At 33.7% G+C, this 23,881-nt stretch overlaps 2 protein-coding genes across 2 annotated transcripts; one reads left to right on the plus strand and one right to left on the minus strand.

The window, feature by feature from the left end:
- Positions 1-1,091: 1,091 nt before the first annotated feature.
- LOC112035018 (transmembrane E3 ubiquitin-protein ligase FLY2) lies at positions 1,092-15,785 on the plus strand. The gene is made up of 15 exons (XM_024067843.2): positions 1,092-1,932; positions 2,994-3,066; positions 5,975-6,102; positions 6,537-6,652; positions 8,460-8,520; positions 9,847-9,913; positions 10,017-10,094; positions 10,269-10,426; positions 10,512-10,571; positions 10,706-10,799; positions 12,366-12,533; positions 13,697-14,025; positions 14,691-14,807; positions 14,886-15,050; positions 15,467-15,785. Exons 1-14 carry the CDS (start codon positions 1,648-1,650, stop codon positions 14,985-14,987), a joined length of 1,836 nt encoding a protein of 611 aa, XP_023923611.2. The 5' UTR covers positions 1,092-1,647; the 3' UTR covers positions 14,988-15,050; positions 15,467-15,785.
- A 410-nt stretch (positions 15,786-16,195) lies between these two features.
- LOC112035019 (pollen-specific leucine-rich repeat extensin-like protein 1) lies at positions 16,196-17,928 on the minus strand. The gene has a single exon (XM_024067844.2). The coding sequence runs from the start codon at positions 17,672-17,674 to the stop codon at positions 16,421-16,423; it is 1,254 nt and encodes a 417-aa protein (XP_023923612.2). The 5' UTR covers positions 17,675-17,928; the 3' UTR covers positions 16,196-16,420.
- Between the last annotated feature and the right edge of the window lie 5,953 nt (positions 17,929-23,881).

Here is a 23,881-nt window from a genome sequence, read left to right on the forward strand (position 1 = left end):
ACAAAAAACTATATTTAAATATTCTTACCAAACAGCCCCTAAGTCTTCCTTATTTACTCTTTTATTTTTATTGATGAGTTCAATAATTACAATGGTGAAAAGAGAATATAAACTCTGGATGTTTTTTTAGAAATACTAAAAAATGATAAAGTTAAAATTTTGAAAATAAAAATTCGAAGAGTATACGCTTTTTTTCCATGAACCACGAAACAATAAAAAAAAAAAATTAAAATATATAAATCATTAATGAACTCATTACTAGGGAGGAGCTTGTTGAATGGAATACACTACCCAATAAATTAGTTTTAAAGGTATTGGAGGTAGGATAATAAGCAATAATTCAGTTCCTTAAATTGAAAATGGAAAGACGAGAATAACTATTAAAAAAAAAAAAAAGACACCAAACATGGATAATAGGTCATTGTGATATGCAATACTAATCTATTAAAAAAAAACCATGTGCAATTGACCCATCATAACATAAAATAAAATACAACAATGTTCTTGGATAACATGTACCAATTGTACCACATTGTCAACATTCGACAAGTCAACTTTTATTGTAGTAGTGGGATGCTCTACATTTTGATGAAAAATGTTAGAAAATTGTTACACATAAATTTTTATTTTTTATTTTTTATAGGAATTACACATACAATTTTATTTGTTTTGTTACTTATTACTTATTGCTCATTGCTTATTACTTCACATGCTTGTAGTGTTTAATGTTAAGTAGATTAATAAATAAGTTTCTCAAAAAAAAAAAAGTGGATTTATAAATATAATAACTCCCAACTAATCATGCAGTTGTTAGCATATGATATAAAAAAAGTATAGTTTTGCTTTTTTTATTAGCGTAGGGATTGTTCAATGTTTAGTACCAAATTCAATAATAAATGACATTATTCTAAACGTCAAATATTTTTGGCCTTTTATAAATCTGATTGGACAAAAAATAAAAATAAAAATAATATTTCTTCTCAAAAAATTAATATTAATTAATAAATAAAAACAAAAAAGAAAACGTAGCAAAAAGAAGCGTCACCAGTCACCACCCAAAAGAGACAATACCAAGCACACCATTTGGTGACGCCAAGAACTGACTGACTCCACTCCACCACCAAACCCATTGACGCGTGTAATCCACCTCCCTCCAGCGCGTGGCCTCCACTCCTCTCCTCTCCGCAAAGACCCAGAACTCTCTCCCTCTCGCTCTCTCTTTCTCAAACAAAGACACTCGCGCACACACATGAACAAAACAAAGCAGCAAAGACCCAAGACCAAGAGACACATCAACAACCAACTACTCCAATCAGCTTAACCCAGGCTTTATTAGTTTTCGTCTCCCAAATCTATTATAGCGTACAGTGCATGTTTTGTTTATATTATTTGAGTGTATTCTGCAAGGTTGTACTTAAGTGTTTGGTCTTTGGTAATTATTAAGATGTATTGTTTTTTTTTTTGGTAATGGTTTTGGTAGATAAGGAAGGGTTCCTTGCTTGCTAAAAATTGTGGGTTTATTTTTGGTTGTGGTCTATTAGTTGTTAAGCTTTCATTTTCTTTTATCTGATATTTTTGGCTGGTGGTTCCTATGTTTGACTACATTTGAAGCAAAGCCCAAGTCTTTTCTTTAAGCTCTATGCTGTAATGGGTATTGGATTGTTTTCTTGGATTTTACAAAATCAGTTTGAGGCAGAAGAAGAAGAAGAAGAAGAAGAAGAAGATGAAGAATTGGAGTTGAATTTTTTTGGGATGGTTTTGTTGGGTTTTGATATGGGTTTTGGCCAAAGTTCAAGTTTTTGGCGGTTTGAGAGGAGGGGGTTGGGGTTCATGTTTCAGATTGTATTTGGATTGTGGCTTTGTTTGGTGCTTTCGCAGCCGGTGGCGGGTCTGAGACCATTGCGGGAGAGAGCTCGTTCATGGGGAGATGAGGTTGGTTTCCAAAAATCTGTGTTTAATTTGGTTCTTGTGTATTGTATTTACTTGTTTATTCAATGGCAATTTAGGATAAAGATTGTGAATTTGAATGTAGTAGTGTAAGTTGGTTAACTAATGGCTGATCATGTAATGTTACGTTTGCTGTAACTTGATAAATGTTTTGCATTTTGGCATCTTTGATGGTTTAGGGAACTGTGAATCTGTGATGGATTGTGCTGTGTTATGCCTGTACTTAGAGTCGAGTGATGTTGGTAGAGTGAGATTGACAGAGCAGATTAAGGAATATCATTCGGTTATAGACACAATAAAGAATTTAGATCATATTGTTTGACTGAAATTAGAAGAGCAGAGTTTAGTAGTGATGTAAGTAAAAGAATTCTTTTCTGCCTAATTATAACACTCCAATGCCTGCTATGAAGAAGAAAAATCTTACATTGATGCAGTTTTGTGCTTCAAATGTTTATCTTAGCCCTTCAATTGTGTTTCAATTGGTTAACAGGAGGTTAATATTTCTTTGAATGAGCAAATGAGGAATGACAGTCAAAAGAACAAGACTTTAGTAAATGGAATACAGAACTTTTTTTTTTTTTTGGGGTGGGGGGGGGGGGGGGGGGCAGTGGGGGAATCCATATCTTGAATCATTACTGATAATGATCATTTTTCATGGTGATCAATGCAAATGCTTCATAACTGAGGAATTCCTAGCTTTACGAGTTGTCCTAATGTGCAGGACCTGGATTAGCAGAGAAAAATCTCAAGTAAATTGTCATCAAAACCTTTACAACATATTGGACCTTATGATATTTTAATTTATTATAGGGAATGCCATTTGTGATGCACATTCTTTTTTTAAATCTAACCACATGGAAAAAGTTTTATTTCTATTCAGTTGTTTGTTAACCTAAAAGCATTTCAAAATTTGGAATCTCAGTACTCTCACAATTTTTCATGTTAACTATTTGTTTTAAATTGAACTAAATTTTTTTTTTTTTCCAAAGTGTTCTGAATGGATTTGATATCTTTTGCATGTTGTTGATATTGTTATTTTTTTGCAGTGGCTATTTATAAGAAAAGATGAAAGTGATTTGGGTCCATTTTCTGCATGGAACATAACAGGAACTTACAGAGGTTTGCAACTTATATACTGTGAATCAATCATCTCTTCATTATACTCATGCTGTTTGCAAGAGTTGTCTGCTACAAATTGCATGTATTTTCATATGACATCATTGTGTGTTCCTTATTGTCTCTTTGGAATATGAGGAGCTTGGTATAGCTTTGGTTTGTTTTTTATTTTTTGCTGACCATTCAACTACAAGCAAACTTGTAGTTCATGATGACATGTTCCTCTAGGATATAATATTACCAACATGAATTAGTTTCGCAAAAAAGTTATGACAATGAACAAATTGATGATGTCCACGCTTACAATCATTCATCTACAATCAAAAACATGGCTTGATTGCATTGTCTGCTTGAATTTTCAAACCTGTTGTTTACATTGACATTATGACTTCCATCTCTTGCTTATTACGGCTAGTTGAGTGCCATTGGACAGAGAGTTTAGAGTGAAAGACAGCATGATGGTGAAGAAAACTAAGTGAGAAATTGGGTTTCCTAATGTTAAAAAAGACTGCATGATGTTAAAGAAACCTATCATGCAGCGGCTGTCCTCCTCACCAAGAATCATGCCAAAACCCCACCTTGAAGCTAATGAAATGAGCAAATTGATCCCATCCCACCCTTATATTCTTCCAAAGACTCACCCCATATACTCCTCTAACCTGGTTAGAACACCAATTGCCCCACATACTACCATATTTATTATGCACCACCCTCCACCATAATGCCTCCCTCTCTTGAGCATATCACCAGAGCCACTTTCCCAATAAGGCCTTATTGAACTCAACTAAATCTCTGACACCCAAACCACCTTTCTGAATTGGATCATAAACACACCTCCACTTAACCAAATGAAACTTGAATTCATCTCCAACACCTCCCCACAAGAACTATAGCCTAGAGCTATAGTAGGAATATGATGAGTGAAACTATATGGTTAGGATTTCCATGTTTCATTTGATATGTGGAAGGTGTAAAGTAGATGTATATCTTTGCGCATGTGTGTGTATAAATAGAGGGGAAAGGTTTGAACACTGATGTTTAGAGTTAAATGAAATGATATACTTGGCAATAGTTTGAGGATATTGTGAAGGGTTGATTTTTTGGCTAAAACTGATCAGTGAGACATTGAGAGAGAACTGTATAATATCAGGAAGATTGTTGGCAAGTCTGAGTTGTGTATAATATCCACTGGGCTTCATTGTGTGCGAGCTTTAATTCCTTTTCACTTTTCAGTGGTTATGTTGTTCTTTCTGTTTATTCTTATCTTTTGCCAGCTGATATCTTGTTTAGACATTAACTTGAGCTGATTATTGTCGTATACCTCATAATGACTATTTTTCTATCTTATGTCATTATTTGATTAGAAAATTTAGGAGCTTGCGACCTGTAAAGTTTGTGCTCGCTTCCTAAGTCATTTAGTGGAAGTATGCTTTGATCGTCTTTGATAGAGTAATGTAAATAACTGTACACATCAAACCACCCCCCTCACACCCTCCCCAATAAGGGGAAAAAACTTGATAATACAAGTATATAACCATGCTTTATGGAGCAGATGAAGGAACCCAAGTTGGAAAATTCTTGGAGATTCTGATGGCTCTAATAATGAAAGTAGAATGTCGTTGAAGAAGAGGGGTGGACAGCAGTTCTCATGATTCTAGTGTTATTATGAAGCCAAAATATTCCCAAACAAAATAATGTGCTGTTGATTGAGTTGGCTTGGTCAACTTAGGTTTTATCCGCAAGTTCTCTTCATTATTAAATTTTTGCACTCACCAACTAATTGCATTATTTGCTGTAACATTTGAAGGTATGATCTGAATGCGATTAGAAAACTTGAGCCATTGCTGTAATTGATGGCATGCACTCATTAGGATTTATCAATAATTATGTAATGGACTTATTTACAACTTATTGGTTCACTTATTAAATTGGATATAGAGCTTGATAGGCACACACTCAAAGTTCATTACTTTTTTTGCTTTTTTTCTTTTTTTATTTTCTCCCTCTAGGGAATCAGCATCACAGGTGGTGGTGGTGGCATTTGGGGTATAGTATACTACCCAAAAATGATGGAAGAGGTGCACACTTGTTGAGCTTGACCTGCCACTTGTTGGGTTTGATTGTTCACATCAACCATACGTGTCATCAAATTGGTGACTTCAGTTTTTTCTTCAATTCGCCTCTGTTTTATTCAAGTTGCATCTCCTGTTATAAAAAATGAAAGAGGAAAGCAAATTCATATCTTCCCATTATATTATATACTTATCAAAAAAAAATATCACCCCATAATATTTTAGTTAACCCGCTTGAATTTTTTAATGAAACGTATTATAAACTCAATGAAAAATAGAAAGAAAAAGATAACTAAAGCACAAAGGCTGTGTACTAAAAGAACCATCCAACAAAGATGGACTATTGCCATCAATAGATATCCAATGTGTAAGAGCAATCTCAAAACAAAAACTTCAGCAGTTGAGCCCATCAATAGGAAAGTTAACACCTTCAAAATTCCCCATTTCTCTAATGCCATATGACCCACATGAGTAACTATTTCCCTCCACCCCATACTTTGATAAATAAATATAGCAGTGCTATACCTGAATAAATTTTTTATAATATTTTTGATATTAGAAGTAATGAGATGCCTAATATTTGTCGCATGTATTGAGATGTAGACCTATTAATAATTGCTTGGCATGTGGACTTTATGCGCATATTTTTTCTGGTGGAGTTTTGTACATGTATATAGAAATAAATTTATTGTACAATTTACTAAATTTTTTTGTCATTTTTAATGTGTACGCAATATTATCAGTTGATCATTTTGAACACATTGTGAAGTTAATCATCCTAATTGGTGAGTATTTATATCTTGATCTGATTACCTACAAACCGGGCATCTGAGTTGCAGGGAGTTGGAAATTTCTAGATTCCACAAATGGCTCTTCCAGGTTTCCAGATTTGAGGAAATCCGCAGGCAATTCAATGATTGAATTAGTTAGTACACCAACAAAAATAACTGGCGTACATTATGTTCAGGTGAGTAGGTGGAATTGTCGGTAAAGAAGTTCATATTAAAGTCAGCATTTATGAATAACGTGCTGTTTTAAAGTAATGTATAAGTGCGAGATATGCTAAACATCATTATAAAATTTTTTGTTGATTTAAGCTTGCACAATCTGTTCCTGATGCTGAAGCCAGGACAATGATTTCCTATTCATCATTTTTTAATACATGTCATTTTAATGGTATGCATTTAATTCAATCTATGAATACTTTCAGAACCCCAAATCACCAGGATCAACAACTGAAAAGTTCTTAATCGCTATCTTCTAATCATAGAACATATATTCAATGCTCTTTTACTGAAATAGTTAATATATAATAACTATAATTACTTTAATGTTTACTTTTCCTGTTCCGATAATTTATACATAAATGAATTTTTTTCGCTTTTCATGGTGCTAACCCAGGGGGTAATTATTTTCCATGATGTGTTTGACAATGAACACAATGTTGGGGGTGCTCAAATCAGGGTGGAAGGTGTATATATATGGCCTTTTAGACAACTTCGAATGGTAGCTAACAGGTGAATTTCATGAATTTTATGGCCATACATCTTTAGTTTCTGTATAAACATTTTTATATTCTATGTAGTATGTTTATTCTTGGTGCTTTGTTCTTCTTATGTGAAGGTGTTCTTTGCGGCTGGTGAAAAATTGTACTAAATAGTCTAAAGTTCATATGACCACTGCTTGTGTTTGACCTGGTTTGAAAATGCCATACTTATGTCTAGCAACTAGTTTGAGGTATAGGTTAATATAGGAAAGTATATACTTTCAATATTATTGAAGACCAAATCAAGGCATTGATTATTGAAAAAAACCATGAGACTGGAATAAATCAAGAAATTGATTGCTAAAGGAAATTGTGTGATTGAAGCAATCAATTCAGAATTGCATTGATTTGTGTATGTAATTCTCATTATAAAAACAGGTTCTATTATAATGTATCATCATCCAAGTGACTAGTGCTAACACAAGTCAGTTTAATCATGTGTCGTTTTCTTTTGCTTTCCTTTTGTTTCTTCTTGTCATTACTTCCACATCTTTAGTCACAACAACCAACCGGACCTAAACTCCAAAATATCCACATGCTCGCCATCACAATGACCCATACTCAAACTAAACTCACACTACTCCACAAATTCTAAAATTTTGTTTGATGTGGTGTATTTGGAGGGAAAGAAATAGTAGGTGCTTTGAAGATAGTGAGAGTTCTCTCCCTAATCTCAAGTTATTCTTTTTTAGAACCTTATTGGACTGGTTGTCATGTGGAGAAACCAAACATTTTCTGTACCCCTGTGTACTTGGGTGTCTCTTTTTTTATATCAATAAATCTTATTACTTATCAATATATATTGATTATATATATAATCAAAAAAAAAATTCTCCACTCCTAGTAGATCCTTTATTTTTAAAAACAAATCTCAAATCCTCCTCTCTCTTTTTTCCTCCAATCCTAGTTGATCATTTATTTCACATTAAAAAAGAATCTCAAATATTTCTCTTGCGACCCCATTTTAAGTTTTTGATCCTAATGGATCCTTTAATTATTTTGGCTGTAGTAACCATTGTTGGCCCCTTTCTTGTATACCATGCACAAATTGAGAGGTTGTACATTCCATATTATAAAATCGTTGATTATTGGAGAAAATCATGGGATTGGAATAAATCAAGAAATTGTGAGATTGAACAATCAATTCAAAATTGTGATTAATTTGCGTATGTCATTCCCATTACAAAAATGGGCTCTATTGTAATGTATCATCATCTAAGTTAACAGAGAAGATACAGCCGTTTGAGCTCTTGTTTAGTGGATGTAAGCCATGTGGTTGAACCACATAAAACTCTCATGCCTTCTCCCTTCTCCTTTCTCTATCACTCTACGTTAGATTTTTTCAGCTAACATGCATAATTTGGTAATAGCAGTTAAAATGAGAAGCAGAGCAAATCATTAGAATGTCTAAGTTGATTTTTCTTCACATAAATTCACAATTTGTTGTTAGAAGGCTAATAAGACTAAAGCCTTGAAAAATGTTGGATGGCACACAAAAGTGATAAAACTTTCCCAAAGTTTCACTGTGTCAGTTGTTGGAATTTCTTATGTATTTTTTTGTATTCTTCTTTGGACAGTTTCTAGGACATAATGAAATGATAGGCATTTTGAAGTAATAACTGCATTGTAGAACACATTACTGATTTGTTAACAATATCGATTTGCATGTTATCTGCTTCCATATTTCATTTTTCCTAAGGTTAATTTGATTTACCTAATTCAATGTTATTCATCATCTTAATTGCTGTTCTTTACTTTAATGCGTTACCGTATTGCAGTGGAAAAGAGGGAGAGCTGAGTCAGGAAGATGATTATCTTTTATCTAATCCATATCATTTGGTAATGCTTCTCACTGAAATCATCTATGATTTTGATTTCCACATTCTATATTGCTTTAAATTGACTTTATTATGAAATTGGTGTCACTGTTTGCTTGATGATTTGCTGAGTCATATCTCGCTTTATTTGCTTGATAAATTTTTTTATTCGATAGTAGTGGAGTGTGTTAATCACTGGGTTTCGAATTCATCAATTTTCAACCTTGGTCTTGATTGGGCATTACAAAGTTGATTTGGGATTTCTTTTGTTAGTTTACACTTAAAGTAGGGGTGGAGAGTGAGGTCATGCTTCACAGAATCAATCCTGTATGAGCACATCTGTTACATATAATCCCCACAAAAGTGGAATCCTTGTGCACTAAGAATGACCTTTTATACCACTTGCATAGAAATGAAATATATGTCGACATTTTTATCAGGTATATTTTGTTACTCGCCCTGCCTTTATTGGGATGGGATTGGACTTGGCACTAAGAAGATACTTTAAAATAACCTAAATTGTTCATACTGTTATCTGATTTGTATCCAATCTGGATACACAGGACACAGCAGGATATGTATCAGATACATACTTTTTAGTAATGAAATTAACTTCACTGAAATGATTTTTATACAGTGGGACACAGTAGACCATGGCTGGGACAGTTGAAGTACATCACATACTTTTCGGGGGCAAAAGTTGAATTTTTTTTTTTTAAGGAAAAAAGTTTTATTTGTAAAATATAAAATCTAGTATCTTTGAAAGTTAGGAACATTCAAAACTCTACATTCAATGAATATCAAATATGGTCTGGATAATTTTTTTGTTTGGTTTATAGCTTCTAAGTTAATTAAATCATTTATGCTTAATTTATTCTTTTTTATGTATGTTATTTGTATTTTAATCTAAAAGCTTGTATAATATATTGTGAAAATTTAAAACATATCTTACTGATCAAAAAAAAAATATACATAGTGAAGATATCTTAATATATTAATTAGTTAACATATCCTAGATTTTCAAGAATTGACATATCACTGCATTCATATTGCATTGCATTGTATCCATATCTCATATCTCCATCTCCTCTACATAAATTTGGTACATATAAATATTGGGTTGGCTTGATGCCGGAATCTTAGATCTGTTTAGGGATGTTAGTGGGCCCCAGTTTTTTATTCTGAATCCTAGTCTTTGCATGTTCTCAAACACAGCAGCTTTTTCTTTGACAATTTTTTGCATTAGGTTTGATTGACATTGCCCACAAAACTGCTGTTGTCATCTATTGATGTAAGTTTGTTTATAAGGGTTCTGAATGCTTTCTACCTTTCTAACTTCTTTGTACAGCTAGGAGTTTTCTCATCCCAGGTGTTCCAAGAATCTCCGCGGGATAAGATATGGAGAAGAAAACATTGTATTCTTGTCTTCTTCACCTTGAACTTAAGTCCATGTTGCTTCAATGTATTATGTCCTCGTTGCTTCAATCTTGTAGTAATATCTATTCTTGCTTACTGCAGCACCAATTTATCAAATGGAGAAACATTGTAATATTGAAATTGCAGCTCAAATTTCACGCGTTTCATCGAACCAAAATGGTAATTGAGTTCTCAGTGTGTATATATATATATATATATATATATTTTTTTTTAATTTTCTGTTTGTTTCCTCCTTCTCTTTGACCTTATTTAGCTCTAGAAATATTTGGAAAACATTCCTTTAAAAAAAAGGCTACCCTTTGGTTTACATAGTTATTTCATATATTCTTGTAGATGGGGATCGTGATCGTTATCATATGGAAGGATTAATGGAAAGTCCTGCAGTGGATGATGATAGGGATTGCTTCTCACCCTTACTGATAAATGCTACATCTGTCAACATTGAGGTCTACTATAACAAGGCAGTGAACTACACCTTGATGGTCACCTTTGTATCCTTTAATTATCATTATTCGCCCAGCTTATTCAGAATGTTATTAGCCTGTTTTACGTGGACTCCTTAACCATTTTCATCAGGTCTCTTTCCTTCAAGTTCTTCTACTAATTCGGCAGATGGAACATGGCAACACTCAATCTGTAAGAACTTTTATAAAATGTACTTGAGAATAAAACTATAAAAGTCATAGTTTCGTATATGTGTTTTTGTCAATATTCTTTTAGCTTTTTTGAGTTCACAAAAAAATCAGGATTCTGATTTCTTCCACTGTTAGGGAGCTGCCAAGGTTTCAATTTTAATGATTGGCCAACAAGCTATCATGGATGCTTATCTTTGCCTTCTCCATCTGACAGCCGGAATACTAGTTGGTAAGTGTAGTAATAACCAATACTAGCTTACTAGAATTTTTTTTTTTTTTTTTTTTTTTGATAGGTAAAAATAATATTATTGAAAAGAGACTACTAGATGTTTTTTTTTTTTTTTTTTTATGTACAATTTTATAACTTACATGTATGTATTATAATTTTTGACTAGATTATTACAATTATCATAGTTACAAGATTTTTAGAGGACCTGTTTAATCAGCTATTTACTTCTTGACAAAGTGTAGTAGTGTTGGTACAAAATAGAATTCTTTTGCAATTATAGAACTGCAGTAGGAAATACTAACTTTTTCTATCTGATTACTTTACCCAAGCTTTTGGTAACATAATTTATCTAAGGATTCCATATAGCTGGAGAATGTAATTAATCTTTTATAAGCTTTACCCAAGCTTTTGGTAAGCTTTTGCAATTAATCTTTTGCTTGGTTTTCTTTTCTGTCTTTACTCTATTTTCCCCTTTTTGTAATTTTTGGGTTTGCTCTGTGCTTTTCATGCATAGAGTATATATATCATTCTTATAAAAATATATATATATATATATAGCTGGAGAATGTCAAATGCCTTTGACTTATCATTTTTGGTTTGTTTGTACCCTCCACGTGTTAGATTGTCTCACTTGCAAAGTGAAATACCAACTCTGGAAAAAAATCTGTCTCAACAATGACCCTAATGGAAAAAATGACCACAGTGCCCAAAAAAACAAAACTTCTTGTTTCCTTTTACTTTTGGGTTCAATGTCTGGCCTACACAATGGGATAGCTGTCCCCTACCTACAGCAGATTTGTGTATGTACTTCTGATAATGCTGTCCACTTGCAATTTGCATCCAGTGCTAAATTAGAATGACATCATTTAAATTTACAATAGGCATGTAATCTTGTACTAACTGATGATAGAGCACACTGATATGTGAGCCACACCTGAAATTGCATGTATTTTTATAAATGATGGTGATGGTATTCTAGCATTTAATTGACCATTTGTTTGAAAACTATGGTATAATTTTTAGATTTTTAAAATAATTATTCACGTACTTTTGGTTTAACTTGGTGAATATGCCAGTTGGAAGTCATCCAAATGAGCTAAATATTTTTTTTATATGGAATGCAATTTGACTGGCCTAGTCTGACCAGGATTGAATTGAATTTGGATGAAAATAATATCATCAGATCTAGTTATCAAAAAATTAATAATATCATCAGATCTGGGTTTGGAAAATCCAAGTTGTACAGCTCAATAACTTACTGTTTAAATGCATGTTTGCTACACAACAGGGAAAATGGCTTTCTAGCCTTTCTTTTTGTATTGACATTTTTTATGATGCTAAAATCTCAGCACTTTTGTGCAAAATGCGTACACTGTGTTGGCATTCTTATTATAACTTGTATGCAAGAGTGTAATTCATTTTGTTTACGTACGACATACCTTAATTGTGGAACTGCTTCTGCATATTTTTGCTCTTGCATCCTGTATGATGACCATCCTGGCTAAGTTTATTAATCACCTTATACTCATCATCATTAACTAGGTGTGTTTGCTTTTTTGCATACAGAATCCTTATTCAATGCTTTTGCAACTGCTGCCTTTTTCAAGTTTGTGGTCTTCTCAATTTTTGAGATGAGATATCTTCTTGCAATATGGAAGGCAAGTAGGCCTATGAATAATGGTGAAGGATGGGAGACTATGAGGCGTGAGCTTTCAGTTCTATATAGTCGTTTTTGTAAGTATTATGGAACTTTTGTGTTTATCTTTTCAATGCCACTCTTCCAGTTGTGGTGGAACTTCTCTTTATAAGATCTATTGGAGGTGATGCACACTCGGAAATAGTGCACACCTTAAGTATATTCTTGCACATTCGCCCCCTTTATGTTTACTAGCCTTCTCATACAGAAGTGTGCTGAGAACCTCTCTTTTTTTAATCTTAATTGGTTTATCTCTCAAGTAAAGGCTAAAAATGAGGAGAATTGAAATTAGAGTAAGAGTAGTACATGGTGTCTTGGACACCATGTACTGTCAATAGGCTTATTTTTTAAAGTATAAAGAAGTGGACACCAAAGAATCCTTGTCAACCAAAAGCTTGGAATTAAACCTACCCAACTTTGAGAGTTCAGGCTTTGTCAAGAACTAGAATGTTGCATAGAGAAAAATTTCACACTGAATATCCTCATTTCTGTAGCCATATGGAATCATGTCTTGTTAGTGTGATCAGTGATGACTACTACCATATGAAAAATTGTTACATACAGTTCAGTCACATTACTTTATAACTGCACAGTAGTTCCAAAAGTATCTTCTTCACAGTCTTAGAGTATATTTGCTATGACAGCCTATTAGAATAGCATTATGTTAATATTAATAATTGTAGGTGAATCTCCCCTCCCCCCTCCCCTTGGGCCCAACCATAAACTTATAAAAATAAATAAATAATTGTGAGCTAAATAAGCCAGTCTTTAAGACATGTAGTTTCCATGCACCTGTCAAGTTCTCATGCTACTTATGCAACATTAATATATGATTTTTTTTTTTTCTCTTCTAGTAATTTAGTCCCATTGATGTAATAAATACTTATTAACTTTCAAATCTTAATGATTTCCACTCTGCTCAATTGTTCAAATACACGAGTGCTCATTCTACTTTGACTATGTATTTGACCATTATATTTTTATTATCAAATTTTTTTTTCTCTTCTAGTAATTTAGTCCCATTGATGTAATAAATACTTATTAACTTTCAAATCTTAATGATTTCCACTCTGCTCAATTGTTCAAATACACGAGTGCTCATTCTACTTTGACTATGTATTTGACCATTATATTTTTATTATCAAATTCTTTGTATGAAATTGTTGGGCTAATTTGATCTAACTGTTGCATATATCTGCAGATGGGATCCTTTTGGGAGGCATTCTGGTCATGTATGAGTTCCATAATTTTCTGAGACCTATTCTTCTCCTTTTGTACTCTTTTTGGATACCTCAAATAATCACCAATGTTGTTCGTGACTCGAGAAAACCTTTGCATCCTCATTACATCTTAGGCATGACTGTTACTCGGCTAGCAATCCCATTATATATATTTGGCTGCCCTCACAACTTCATGCGCATTGAACCTGACAGGAGTTGGTGCATTTGTTTGTGTGTATTTATTGTACTCCAAGCATCTATTCTTCTTCTCCAGCACTACCTTGGTTCTCGTTGGTTCATTCCTCGCCAGGTTGGATTCAACTCTCTTCCTTGTTCTTTTGACAATTGATGGCACATTCATGCATAGCACACCCCTATCCTCTAAACCACACACTATCAATTTGTTGTATCATAAAGATATGATGATTGCTCTAGGTAAAAGAATTTTGAGAAATTTAGTTGAGCAAGGAGTCGTGTTTATTGTACTTCTAGTCCTGAGCTTGACTACCTGTTAATTGATTTGCTTGCCCATTGAATCTTGATATTAGAATATATAAAATGTGAACATATAAAATGGTGCTTACCATTCAGTACTTCTGAAGCATTAAGAATTGTCCTGACTTCTCATGTTTTTGGGCTTCATTCGCCTGATTCTAAGTAGTTCAACACTTCAACTCAACAAGAACATTGAATTAGCTCATACTTGTCCAAAAAAAAGGAACATTGAATTACTTAATCCTCTCTTCATTTAATGGGCTGCAATTCATGCAGAGAAAGATTACAGATCAATGAGACTTTTAATATCTATGCAAATAATAATTATTCTCTCATTTTTGTGTTTTATTTTGTGGTGTGCATTATTGCAGCTAGACTTGTTAGGAGAGGTGTACTTGTATCCCCACAGTGCATTATACTCTAAAATTTCCATGACTGCATTCTTTATGGAAATCTCACTTTGGGTATTATGGTTTGCAGATTCTGCCTGAGAAATATAGCTACTATAGAAGGTTTGATCAAGATACAAATCATGCTACAGATTGTGTCATTTGCATGACTTCCATCGATTTTACACATCGATCTAATGACTGCATGGTATTCAGATGGGATTCTTTCTTGTAATTTGTTGGTTGTCTTTCTATGAACAGTGGACTGAGTTCAAATATGTTACAGGTGACACCGTGTGATCATTTTTTCCACTCTGGTTGTTTACAAAGATGGATGGATATAAAGATGGAGTGCCCAACTTGCCGGCGTCCACTACCACCAGCATAAGAGCATCTTCTTTGTTTCTATATCATATTGGACCAACTGACATTACCCAACTCACTAATTCTGGTAATATGATGATGTTCATTGTCATGCAAACATTTGGTATTTTTGAACTTTTAGGTTACTGCTCAGCTATTATGTGAATTTTTCGCCTGATGAAAAAAAAAAAAAAAAGTGTATCGTAAAGATTAAGAATTTTTCTCATGTGCTTTTATGAAAATTAAAAATCATGAATTTTGGAAATTATTTACCAATTGTTACAAAATCAAAACCAAATCATTTTAATCAAAATTTCGTTATTTAAACTTGCATTGCTTCATGTTGAATTCATCCTCTTCGTCCATGCACATTCTTTTCCTGGCTTTTCAATATATTTGCTCATAATTGTAGAATTTGTCTTTTTTGACATGAACTGTTAGTGTTAATTGTTTTTGTCCCATCTTTTGGTTGTAATCATGTCTTCTATTTATTTATTTATTCAGGTTGGGAATAGAATTGCTTTTCACCTTGAGTTCACCTTCAGAAGAAAAGGTGAGATACAACATAATCAAAACTGTCACAGATTCTGTAACAGTCCGTAGCTGATAATTCTTGTCTTTGTAATATAAATTGTAATACTTTAGTACATTTAGCAATTTTATAACAGGTGTAAATCCTTTTTCTATTCAATCTTGGGCTCCCACTGTGTTTATTTGTTTTCTGAGTGGGGTGAGAGAGCTGACGGCTATTCTGATGAAAACCAAATTGGCTTTCAATTTGATGCTGTCAATTAAAGTAAATGTTTTTTTGCTTGAAACTTCATATGGGTGTATGTTCAATGTGTTGAAGGTTCCATAATTACTGCAAAAAGTAATATAAGAATGAGGACAGTGATTAAAAGGACGTAATTCAGAAGATGGTTAGAACCCGCTAAAAACTTTATCTTCTTCTCTCCAAAATCCCTTTGTAGGGTATAAACTATAAAGCAAAAGTGAATTTGTATATCAAGGGATCACAGGCGTGCTAGCATGAGATTTCAGATCAGTTACTTATAGCTGGGTAAAATAGGACTTTGATCGTACAAAAGCAACTGGCTACAAGTCTTGCATCATATAAGCGATGTCCCTGATTATTTTTGTTGTGTAATGGACCATGTAATCAAGCCCAACTTATCCAAGCTAATGAATAAACATGCTATCTGCCTGAGGAGGATAGCTGTGACCAAGCAGTAATGGTTTCTGTCAAATTTTTATTTGTATTGGACTAAATCTGGTAGCCATTTCCAAATCTTTGAGAGTTTACATTTACATGGTTTTTCAAGTTGAGGAGATGTGATTTCTTCTAATCATAGGTATATCCATTTACAAGCTGCACACAATGGTAATTTACAAGGTCATTGTCTCACCCAAATTTGGATTTTATTTTGCTTCTGAAAGTTACTACCTTATATGGTTGCTTTATGTGTAACTTGGAGGGATAAAAGGTGAGGACACTGGCACTATAGCTGGTGCCGCAGCAGGAATAAAAGCAGTTCCAAAAGCAGTTTTAGCACCACCTCCTCCAGCACCAGTACAGGGATGCTCGAAGCACTCAACAGGGTGCTCAAGAGTGGCGTTGCATTCCTTCGCACTTCTCTGCATCGGTTTCTCTGGAAAACAATTTTGACGATCATCATACTTTAAGCCTTTTCTTGATGTCAAATTCTGGCATATTCCCTGCTCCTCACAAAAGAAGTTATATGAGAATGTTAAGTTTTTCAAGCTGGGCAGAAGACACACTCCCTCTGATACAATCCCACTTAGCATATTATGCCCAAGATTTAGTAGCTCCAAGTGAGCTAAACCTGCCAGGCTGTATGGTATAGGACCAACTATACTGTTAGAGCTCACATCCAACACCCTCAATTTGTAGAGATATCCCAGCTCTTGTGGCAAACACCCTGTCAAATTGTTATTGATTAAAACAAGTTCCTCTAGACTGTTGGCAAAGTTGGATATAGACGGTGGAATGCAACCCCCGAACCGGTTGTTGGCAAACACCACCACTGAGGCTGTGCTTAAACCTAAATTTGGTGGAATCATTTTGGTGAAACGGTTGTTGTTAACAAATATTGCATCAAGTTCTTTGTTGAAAAGCTCAGGAGGCAGTGGCCCTTCAAATTCATTGAAGCGGATATCAAGAAAGCGTAGAGTGGGAAGAGGGATCACAACGGAAGGGAAAGGACCTACAAATCTGTTGTTACTGAGATCAAGCTCATAGAGAAGTGTAAGGTTGGCTAAAGTTTCTGGAATGGTGCCACAAAAGCGGTTGCTGTTTAGATGGATAAGTGCAAGGTCACAGAGTAGGCCTATTTCATTAGGGAGGAACCCAGCTATGTCAGCAGAGTTGAGGTCAATGCCAGCAACAACTCTTATCTCGGGGTCATCAAGAGCTGGTGCACAGAACACGCCTGTGTAGCTACACACAGAAGGACCAACCCAGTTGGTAGTGAAGTTCTTTGGGTCAGAGTATATTACTTTTTTCCATGCCTGGAGGGCAATATAGGCTTGGTGGAGTCTTGGGTTTGATGTAGGGGAGTGGCTATGAAAACGGTGGTGATGAGTGGCATGGTGTCTATGTTTTGCTGCCAGATTGTTGAATGAGAAAGATATGTTCACAAGTAAGAGGACTATGGCTCGGGTGGTCAAGGAAGAAACCAGAGATGAAGCCATTTTGCATTGTGAGTTTATGGTAATGAGCTTGTTTGTTTAAGTAGGAGCTCTTTCCCTTTCAATTGAAATGCCTAGTCTTCTGTATAATCATGGACAAGTCCATTTCTAACTGAAACCCTTTCATTCTTTTGTCGATGAAGACACAAAGAAATTGTTATAATGACCCGTTACAGCGACACTTAACCGATACAGAAGGCCCCAAGCAAAATCTTATCTGCCTCATAAGCCATTCTTGTGGTTTACATTGGTGTTTGAAGGAATGGCTTGGCTGTGTTGCTAGGACATAGGAATAATAATAAACAAATGAATAAGAAGTAGTACCAATATCTATGGGACTATTCAACAGTGTTTGCTAAGATTAAGATTACTCTAGAGATTAGTTGCAGACAAATGCTTTTGTGGAGATTGGCGAAGAAGCTTGAAGGGGAGGGAGGACGATGCGCATGATAAAGACCTACCTCCTTCCATGTAGTTTTCTTAGTTGTTTGAAGTGGAGCTAGAGAAAGACAGGTTCAGCAGCCCAATGACAGGAAGGCTCTCTTAAGATTGAAGGGATTGACTGATAGACAAGTATTGTGTTAGTGTCTTGAGGTGATCATCAAATTACATGGGATTCGGTTCAAATATTTATATTTGAAGTCACAGCTGACACCGCCTGAAAAATATTGTGATGGAACATATATCGAAATAACCAATTTATGAAGGTTTTCTGTATCACTTGTTTCTGAGTGCTGCATTCTAGCCTTTCTATTATCTTTATCTATGATTCTAGATATTGCTTCATCAGAATAAGGGACTTTCTGAACCAATTTGAAAGTGAAATTATTCAGAACCTGCATACTAACCTCTTCTCTTTTTTTCTTTTTTTTTATTGGAGCATCCTAAGTGTTAGAATATAAATTAAATAGTTGTGGGGCCAATGAGGTTCAGGCTCCTTACTTGTGCAGCACAGCACTCTTGCCCAGGCCCAGTATTTATACAGTTTTCTAGTCTCCCATTGTCCACCTTAAAAAATATAGGATTATACCTGTACAGTCCTAAGTCTTAACACACACAGATAGTTCCTCTCTCTCTCTCACACACACACACACACACCTCCTTAACCATTTCGGCTACCATAACTTCGAATCTTAAGAACTTGAATGTATACTAATGGGCATAATTTACTTATATTGTGCAAAATCATCCAAACAACATTACTTATTCCACGAATGAAAACCAACGCGAAATTATTTTTTAACAACATTACTATTATATCCCTATTTTAAAATAAACGTCTAAATTTATATGGTTTTATGGGAGTTCTAGTAAAAATTTCATTAAACTTAATTTTATTCCTTCCGATTCATCCGAATTTTGAGGGGAATGAAAGTTTGATGTTTTGAGTGAATAAGGAAGAATAAGTGTTTCCTCTTACCAATTCGATTCATTCCCACTTAATAGCAAGTTTTGCAATATTCCATAGATACCTTTACAACACATTAGATACATATAATTGTTATCTAGTTCACACACAATAATTTTTGTAAACATATTGAAACTTAACTGCAAATCATCAATAAACAATAACATAAGAGTGGTGTATCCCAAATGTAACAAAATAAACTCCTTAATATTATAAGTTTATAACAACTACAATCCATATTGACATGACAAACTAATGACAATACTAAGAAACTAAGGTTATGTTTGGTAACAATTTTTGTTTCAAAAATTTTTTTTGGAAATATAAAGAAAAAAACATTTTTCTTTTGTTTTTGAAATCAAAAATATGTTTGGTTAGTTGAAATTAAAAAAATAGTTTTTTGAAAAAAAAAATAGAAAATACTAAAATATGTTGTTACTATGATTTAAACTCTAATACTAACTCATTAAATGAGACAAATTCATTAAATTAAATGCATGTTTTCATTGACTTTTGAAATTAGAAACTAAGTGCTCGTTTGGCTGGCACGTTTACGTTTGATGTCTGCGTTTTTTCAGCTTTTTTTTTTTACGCGTTTTCACTGTTCACGAACCCACAAATTTCACTTTTCAGCGACTTTTTCATTAAAAATGGGTCTCACGATACTATTCACACATTTAAAAATTATTTTGCTACAGTGTTTTTCAGTTTCAATTTTCAGCTGCATCCAAACGGACCCTAAAAATAGCATTTTGCATGTTTTCAGTTTCCTTCACAAATTGAGTTTTGAGAACAATTTTTGTTTTCTATATATTTTGAGTTGCTAAACAAGTTTTTTAGTCTCCAAAATAAAAAATTGTTTTTGAAAACAGAAAATAAGAGGAAAAAACAATTACCAAACTTATCCTAAATATCGTCAAAAAAAGATCTTTGTAGAATCTTTCTTTCACGGAGTTAAAGTCTATTACATATGTACAACTCATTAGAAACCATAATCACACAAGTTCCTGCAAGAATTTAAAAACCGTAAGTACATTCGTGTTTATGATCTAATACCATAAGAAGATAAAGTAGTATTAACCAATTTAATAACTACTAAAAATAAAAATAAAAAATAAAATCCCTACACAGAGATTTTCGAAATATACAAATTAAGACATACTCCAAGCATTTACCGCATGAAAATGTGCACCAAAGGGGAAGGGAGCTAGGGTAAATGATCTAAGTAGGTTCTCATGCCAGCAATCATATAATAAGAAGCTATCTTGCTACTTAACCAAGGGCTATTGTAAAGAGAAGACACCAAACTCCAAAAGAAAATAAGAGAATAGAAATATTGCACAATTCAGAATACAACAAAGGACACACCCAATATGACATCTAGGGTTCTTTACAACCAAAACAAAACAATTCAAAGTAAAGACAAAACCAACCAGACAAATACAAAATACAATTATAAGTCAAGGAGGGTTTGTTTTTTATAAGTAGTAATGAAATTTATTAAAAATCAAATATACTTTATGTTCACACTGATGAATACAAAGCTTCAAGCTTTGTTTCATCTCTCAACATGCTCTCATTAATGCATCCCTAGCCAGTGGCGGAGCCACGTTGTCCCTTGGGGGGGCCGTGGCCCCTGCACACACACAAAAAAAAAAAAAAAAAAATCCATTAGACTATGTAAGAAAATTGATTGGCCCCCAATGTTTGACGTCCGCCCCCCATACCTCCTCTATTCTCCCTTTAGTTTTAGGCCTCTATTCTCCCAGCTAAAAACCTTTAGTTTTAGGCCTCTACTCTCACAGCTTTAGTTTTAAGCCTCTTATACTTCAAATAAAACAAAAAGCTAGCCCACTTACATTTAAATACTCAAAATCCAAACACAAAAACAATAAAATTTCACTCTCTCTCTCAAAAACCCACCCACGGAATCCCTATTCTCTTTACTTCATTTTTTTTTTTTTTTGTCTTCTGTGATACACTTTCACTTCCCACTGGTATCGCCTACCAGCCCCAAAACTCAGCATCAATCCTCCAGTCCGGAAAAAAAAAAATTCCTAACCAATTTTTTCTTTCTTCTTGCTTTCTAAAACAAATCACTTAACATATTTTAATGTCAAATTTTAGGATTTGGAACTTGGTGACTACCTGGTGAGTTTTCTTCTCTTATGTAAGCACTAGACCTTCATCTCTTTAGACTCTTTTTACTGCTCAGCTCAGCCCTCCTCTAATACTCAGTCCTCACGATCCCAAAAAAAAAAAAAAAAAAAAAAAAAAAAAAAAAAAAAAAACTGACCATTATTTTCTTTCTTCTTGCTTTCTTAAAATAAATCATTCAAAGCAAAGGCGTAGCCAGCGGGTAAGTTTTCAGTTTCCGCTTCATCTCTTTTTAGTGTTTTTTTTTTTCTCAACTATCTACATTTAAATATTTACATGCTCTTTAATTTTTCATAGATTTTTAGAGAAATATATGGTTGAAGGCATGGGCATGGGAAGGTTGTTTGTGATGAGTCTTGAAGGGAAGATAAAGTTTGCACTTTGTGAAGATAAAGTTTCTTAGGTAAATTTTTTTTTTATTTATTAACTATTTTTGATTAGTTAGATATCATGTGAAAAAGGGTGTTGTTAAATTGTTTGGTTTATATTGTATACTTGTGTGTTTAATTTTTGCTTTTGTTTGAGGGGTTATTCTTAATTAAAAAAATTAAAATACAGGAAAATTTGAATAATAGGAATGATGATGAGTTGACTGTTTAGACTATAGTGGAAATTTTATTTTTTTTTCTTGAGTATAAATAACATCCATATAATTAAGTAAAATTTTCTAATTAAGATTTTATTTTTTAAGTTCTTTTTAGGTTAATTTTTGAGTCATATTCTTAAAACTAAAAGAATTATGAGCAAACGAAAAACAATTGATGCATTCTTAAAGAAAAAAGATGTTAGCAATTCAAAATTTAGGACACCTGTGGCTGTAGAAACAAATGTGACTGTAGAAATAAATGTTGATACTTCAATACCTGATGAACACCCCTCCAAATGTTCAAGAATTCAATCTAAAGAGATAGATTATGATCCAAGATCACGTAAACAAATATGTGAATTTCCTATCAACAAACAAGATAAAATCTGACAAGCTTATCTCAAAGAAGGTCCATATCAACCTAAATTTATATAGACTATCCATACAACGATAATAATCATCGTCGTCAAAAATCGGCCCCCCCATGTAAAAAATCCTGGCTACGCCCCTGTCCCTAGCAGTTAGTCAATTCAAATGGATCAAATAGGAAATGATACTCTGAATCATGGAACTGTAATGAAATATACAATCAACCAACATTTATCAAAAAGTATATCCCTAGTGTTTAATTTGTCTTATGTGCAGGCTACCATCCCTGCTCAACAATATTTGGTCATTGGTGCACTCTTTCATTCATAACACAAATGTCCTCTTTCTTAAATTGCTCAAGAGAAATATTTAACCCTTCGCTAAAAAAAGATAACTTTGACGTAAAGAACAAACTAAGAAATCTTCTAAAAAAAAAAAAAAAAAAACCCTCAGAAAATTGGTACATTATAAAAAGAAATAATTCGCAGCAATATGACTTGCATAAAAAAAAGTTGTCAGCTTAGCTTCTTGGTAGTTGTGTTAGGATTTTGGATTGAGCCCACCTGCACCAAGTTGGCGTGGGATGAGAAGGATGTCAACAAGGAAAGGCTTCTCATGCCTACAACCTATTGCTGCCTCCAAAGTAAGAAAGTCATATAGTAGAGTAGCAACCTCCCAAATGGGAAAACAGTGAAGGAAACTAGAAACAAAAGTTAGCATCTTCCATAACAAGAAAATATATCCAAAAACCACAAACTGAACCACTATCTCTTGCTAAGAAACAATCACAAATTATTATAGATCTCTTTGCTTTCTTTTGATAATTATCATAGATCTCATTGCTACAGTCACAAATCACTCTTATGAACCAAGGATTGATTTTTCCATCAACATACTTTCAATTACAAAAAATAAAAGACTAGAAAGATGCAAACTACCAATGAATTTCCAGAATTTTCCCTTCCAAATAAGGGAATATATTCCTCAGTGAGCTACAATGGGTGGAAAACATCTTGTATGATTGCACAGAAGAAGAATTATAACTCACATTCAGTGCTTATACAAATTTATATAAATATTAGTAATCAAATGTTGTAAAGACAAGACGCGCGCACGCACACACAGCATTGGCAAGCATCTTCACCCCAATGCAAGCATGAAGCATGGCAAATAGATAGTGGGGGGAAGAGGGAAGGTGGGGGGTTCTATAAACACACTAAAACCAAACTACAAATCATCCATAAATAATATGGTGTAACGACAAGGTAATTATTGGGTATTCTCAAAATACTATAAATGGGATTGAATATACAAATCTATTGACGCCATGTACATTGAATATAACCGACAACAACCATAACATTGATAAGCTATCTATTCTAAATATAAAGCCATTCAATTAAGGTAATCAATCAGAATAAGAATTTATATTCATATCTAACTCATAATTAATGTCAAGTATAAATGAAGAAGAAAATAAAAAAAAAAAACCATAGAAATAAGCATGAAAATACCATGCATCTTGCCTGTTGGTGTGTTCCACTTTCATTTTCCATAGTAAGAAATTGCACGGTTGGGTTTGTCAAGCAAAACTAGACTCTTAACATAAGAACCAACAAAAGTATACCCATCTCCATTAATCCCAAGATCTTTACTCTCTTTGGTGTTGAGGTCTTGTGAGACGAATTGT

The sequence above is a fragment of the Quercus suber genome, unplaced genomic scaffold (genome assembly GCF_002906115.3).
Source record: "Quercus suber isolate HL8 unplaced genomic scaffold, Cork oak 2.0 scaffold_341, whole genome shotgun sequence".
Lineage (NCBI taxonomy): Eukaryota > Viridiplantae > Streptophyta > Magnoliopsida > Fagales > Fagaceae > Quercus > Quercus suber.

What these genes read in the sequence shown, in the direction of transcription:
- LOC112035018 (XM_024067843.2), top strand. Translation starts at nt 1,648, where the DNA reads ATGGGTATTGGATTGTTTTCTTGGATTTTACAAAATCAGTTTGAGGCA. An exon ending in TATCTAATCCATATCATTTG is followed by an intron (nt 8,521 to 9,846) that starts GTAATGCTTCTC and finishes TTCTTTGTACAG; the next exon opens with CTAGGAGTTTTCTCATCCCA. An exon ending in AGTTCTATATAGTCGTTTTT is followed by an intron (nt 12,534 to 13,696) that starts GTAAGTATTATG and finishes ATATATCTGCAG; the next exon opens with ATGGGATCCTTTTGGGAGGC.
- LOC112035019 (XM_024067844.2), bottom strand. Translation starts at nt 17,674, where the DNA reads ATGGCTTCATCTCTGGTTTCTTCCTTGACCACCCGAGCCATAGTCCTC.